The sequence below is a fragment of the Empidonax traillii genome, unplaced genomic scaffold (assembly GCF_003031625.1).
Source record: "Empidonax traillii isolate 1590-97213 ecotype Southwest subspecies unplaced genomic scaffold, ASM303162v1 scaffold1218:size158664, whole genome shotgun sequence".
Lineage (NCBI taxonomy): Eukaryota > Metazoa > Chordata > Aves > Passeriformes > Tyrannidae > Empidonax > Empidonax traillii.
In genome coordinates, this window is record NW_020956411.1 from 69455 (window position 1) to 74594 (window position 5140).

General features: G+C 39.5%; 1 protein-coding gene across 1 annotated transcript in view; it reads left to right on the forward strand.

The window, feature by feature from the left end:
* Positions 1-4221, forward strand: part of LOC114069245 (splicing regulatory glutamine/lysine-rich protein 1-like) — a 61803-nt gene extending 57582 nt beyond the window's left edge. Inside the window, exons 8-10 of the mRNA XM_027905901.1 lie at positions 1772-1858; positions 2566-2701; positions 4067-4221. Coding sequence (XP_027761702.1) covers positions 1772-1858; positions 2566-2701; positions 4067-4213 — 370 coding nt within the window. The 3' untranslated portion in view covers positions 4214-4221. The remainder of the gene's footprint in view (positions 1-1771; positions 1859-2565; positions 2702-4066) is intronic.
* The last annotated feature ends 919 nt before the right edge of the window (positions 4222-5140 follow it).

Sequence of the window (5140 nt, forward strand, 5' to 3'; positions counted from 1 at the left end):
CAAGAACAGTGTGGCCAGCAGGAGCAGGGAAGTGATCCTTCCCCTGTACTCTGCGTTGGTGAGGCCACACCTTGAGTATTGTGTTCAGCTCTGGGCCCCTCAGTTCAGGAAGGACATTGAGGTGCTGGAGCGGGTCCAGAGAAGAGCAACGAGGCTGGTGAAGGGACTGGAGCACAAGTCCTATGAGGAAAGGCTGAGGGAGCTGGGGTTGCTTAGTCTGGAGAAGAGAAGGCTTAGAGGTGACCTCATCACTCTCTTCAACTACCTGAAGGGAGGTTATAGCCAGGTGGGGGTTGGTCTCTTCTCCCAGGCAACCAGCAATAGGACAAGAGGACATGGGCTCAAGCTCTGCCAGGGGAGGTTTAGTTTAGATGTGAGGAAGAAATTCTTTACAGAGAGAGTAATCAGGCATTGGAATGGCCTACCCACCATCCCTGGAGGTTTTTCAAAAGAGATTGGATGTGGCCCTTAGTGCCATGATATAGTAATTGGAGTTGGATCAGGGGTTGGACTTGATGATCTCAGAAGTCTTTTCCAACCCAATCTATTCTATGATTCTATGATTCTATACAAACATATGAGGATGTCTTAGTTTAATGAGACTGAAGTGTTTTGCTAAGGAGGATGAGTTATGAGGAAGGCCATGCTCCTCCCTTTAAGCAATTGTAGATCCAAAATTAAGAGGCTCCAATTGAGGAAGTGTGGAGAAACAAAATATAACAGCCCTTTATTAAAGGATATATGTGTATAGGCAGAACAACAAAAGAACACAAAAACAACCAGACAATAATCCTGTACCCAAAAGTCCCCTTCAAAAGGAAACAGTTCAGTACTTTCTGCCTTTTGACGCAATTCTAACCACGAGCAGGACAGGGGCGCTGTTGGATCTCTGGAGGTGCATAGCCTGCAGTTGCTAGGTGCCGATCAGCAGGGAGCGCTGTTGGGTCTGGCAGTCGCCACGTGGGGGCCCCAGTGCACAGGAGAAGCCAAAAATAGAGATCTCCCTCCCCATTGAGAAGGGGAAGGGGGAAAGGGGAAAATGAGGTTCTTCCCGTGAACTCATGCTGTCGGCAGCTGACTACAGCCGGGACTCCCTCAAAGGTTCCTTCGCAGAAGGGTCAAGCCTTTCCGATGAAATCTGAGCGAGTCCAGGCTGGGGGCAAAACAGGGCACAGGATAAGGGAGGCAAACCAGGGCCAGAAGCAGCCAGGTGACCCGGCTGAAAACAAGTGAACCCAGAAACTTTCCACACACACACACACCCTCCCTGAGTCAGGGCAAAAGTGCTGTGCCACCTGTTTCCGAGGACAGATAAAAAAAACAACTCCTCACCCCTCCCCACAGTCTTCTGAGGGCCATTAGCTTGGAATGTGGGTCTGCTGGCTTGTTCTTTTGTGTGGGTTAATCACCCAAGGCAAACTACCCTCCCCCATTCAACATCTTTCTTTCACAGTGATGCAGGGAAAAGAAAAATTCCCTGCTTTTTTTTTTAGAACAAGTAAATCTATGACAGGATAATCATAAAACTAAAATCTGAAAGGAAGGGTACAACTTTTTTTTCCTACTTCCCACTTCCATTCTTCCCCATCAAATTGAAACATATGAATTTTTTTTGCTTTGTACAGTTCATATATTATTGGTCATATATTATGTTAAATTCAGGGATATTTACTTAGTTGTGTCAGATAATTTTAAGAGCTTTCTGGTTTTATACAGTTCCTGAGTTTATTATTTTTCTTCTTTGATGATCTTGAATTTCTTGGTCCTCCAGAGAAAGGCGTAAAAGGAAGAGTAGAAGTCTCTCCAAGTCTCCTAAAACAACAAAAAAAAAGTCTTCACAAACTCCTTCTCCAAGAAGGTCAGTTTGACATAAACATTAATGGGCAGTAAAGGAGGAAAAAGTTATAGTATTTCTGTTAAATTGAAATATGATATAGAGATCAGTGTTATGTAAGGAGCTAACTCAATTTCTGTTTCTTCTTGAGTTTTTTTAGTTTTTTTTTTTTTGTTATAGAAGAATCTCTAGTAATAATTTTCTAAGGAAAAGATCTCTTTCAATAAGCAGAACACTCAAAGGTGGATGCAGATACATATATTGAAAACAGTTTAGGAAGTATTTTCATTGATTTACTGCCTTTTCATTAGTCATCTCAGATAATTTCAATTGGTCAGTATGATTCAGTTCTAATTTAAAACAGACCAAAAAGCCCTTTATGGATTTGATCTGTGGTATGCTTTCAACTGGAGAGTTTTAAATCTGCCAGCAATGCAAATTTGCTTCAAATCAATAAAACCCCTTGATTGGATACAGATTAATTTGGTTTTCTCTTTCCAAATGCCATGTACACTGAACACATGCATTCTTTAGCTACCTTCCCTTGTCTTTATGAAGAGGTTTTTGTTATGTTTGAAAGTGACTAAACCTTTATGAAAGAAAGCAAACCAGGATACCAACTTTCGTATTTTTTGTGCAATTTACTGTACAGTACAGTCAGAGTATGCATTGGTAGTCAATTTGTTGCTGTTGGATCAAATTCTGATTTGAGTAAAAATTTTCTTAAACAGAAACAAGAAAGAAAAAAAAAGAGAAAAAGATAAAAATAATGAAAGAAGAGATAGGGAATACTCCACCTCAAAGAAAAAAATTAGTAAAGAAAAAGAGGGAAAGGAGAAATCTGACAAAAGCACCACTACTTTGAAGGTAAGCTGTGTGACCAAGTGATAAGCAGAGTGCTGCAAATGGAACAATTAATGGAATTTTCTCCCTTCTTTATCTCTCTTTTCCTCACCCTGTTTTGCTTATCAAAGTATTGCCACTTGGTAGAGCTTGTGTGAATAGGTTACTGAAACACTTGGTTTTGGTTTCTCTTTTCTGTTCTGTGCCATATGTTAGGAGTTGGCTGGCTGCCTATCTGTATGAGCAGGCATAAAAGAGATTGTACAACTAAGCATCAGGGTTCAGGGTTAGCTTGCCTGTGTTGTGGTTTAACCCTGGCCAACAACTAAGCACCACACAGCTGTTGGCTTGCTCTCTCCTCCCTGATGGGATGAGGGAGAAAATCAGAAGACTAAAAGGAAGAAAACTTGTGGGTTGAGATAAAGGCAGTTTATTAGGTAAGGAAAATTCCACACATGCAAGCAAAGCAAACCAAGGAATTAATTCACCATGTTCCATCATCAGGTAGGTGTTCAGCCGTCCCCAGGACAGCAGGGCTCCATCATACATAGTGGTTACTTGGGAAGACACACCACTACTAGGAATGTCCCCCTTTCCTCCTTCTTCCCCCAGCTTTTAATTACTATGAATAAAATTAACTCTATCCCAGCCAAAACCAGCTAGGTTGTCAATCTGAAAAGATTTTTAATAAAATTTCACTCTGCAGTTCAGCCTCTCCCTGGTTGCTTTGGTCCTGGACTCCATATCTGACAGCAGGAATAAGGTTGAAGATTTGCAGAAAAATTATGGGATTTTTCCCTTGCAAAATAAGAAAAGGTGTAATTAAGAAAACAAACATTTTCAAATGTTCAATCTTAGAATTTGAAAAGCATCATGCTTCTAAAGAGTAGTTTGTGTTACTCAGAATTATTCAACTGTTATAAAACAGCTGATTTAGGTGACTCTGTCCACGTGCTTAAGTAACTCAAGAACTCTCTTAAAATTTATGAGTTACCTGACAAAAAATAGAAAAATTGTAATTCTGTTTTGTTTTAAAAATATGTTGAAGTCCTAATTTCTGGAATTTCTTTCTCATATGTGCCATGATACTGCTTGTTCTGAATTATCTGAATATTGATCATAAAGACAGATGACTTTATGGCAATGATTTCTTGGATGACAGGTTGTTATGAGTGCCTAACTTCAGCCAGTTAAAAAGAAAAACTTTTTTAAACTAAAGATTATTTGACTTTAATTTTTTTTAAAAAAGCTGACACCTCTATTCTGAACATTACTGAAACAAGGTGTGTAAAGATTGAGACAATCAAAATGCCAGTAGTTGGTTGGAAGTCATATCCTGTAATGCTAAGAGAGTGATTTTGGTTTTTTAAATAATTTTATCTTTTGTAGGACAAAGATCATACTGAAGAGGATCTGAATTCAGAAAGTGACGAGGAAGTAGGCAATAGAGAAAGGACTGATGAAATCAAACTACAACAGAATGGGAACTGTCAATCAAATGACGAAAACCTCTCAATTAAAATGGAAGAGTTTTAAAGCAAAGAATGGACCTCTGACTCAACTAAGGGATGAAATCTGAAGCTTTTTTTTTTCCAGAACAAGGAGGAAAATGTCAAAGTAATCAACCTGAACATGGTGATAGTACTAGTAGCTCTCCCAATTGTAGTGATAGCTTTGTCGACTTCTTGCTGTAAAGCAAGAGAGCATGAACCAGTAGTTATACCATGAAAAGGCAGATGCCATCAGAACTATTCATATCTGAAGATCCATGAAGTCTCCAAGATGGCTGTACTTATTTGTAAAATGATTTAAGTTTTGCCATAAGCTGTTACAAATACGTAGAAACTGAAAAATGTAAACCTGTACTATCCCCCCAAAAAAACTGAATATATGCATTGAAGATTGTTTAAAATACTGCTTGTTGATGAATTTTGTATTGGTTGACTTTTATGGTTAAATCCACAAAACCTTCAATGTGTACTGTTTGATATACTTGGAAATGGTGCATAAATATACACACTTTCTTTAGTTGTTGTCCTGGGTTACACAAAAATTCTGGTATCCACCTTTTTCCACTTCTTCTCTTTTTCCCAAATGTGCCTACTAATTTGGACTATGATGGGAACTTGAGATAAGGGTGGTACTATTATCCTAGGAGAAGAATGTATCCACAAGTGTGAGAGACTGGAATGATGATGACTCAGACAATTCAGGTGCAAGGGGATGATGTGCAAAGTAGCCACCCAGGTGCTGAGGGGGTGCACACCTGTCACCTCAGGCTACAAGTTGGGTGTTGTTTCTTTGTCCTTACACAAATGACTCAGCTGTGATAACTCCCCTCCAGGGAAGCATCACGACAATTCACACATAGCCTGAAGATATTAATTTCTGCTGATAGACCATAATGGATCCACCTGTGCTGACATAACAGGCAGTTGTAATGTTTTAAAAGGTGTCAAAGAC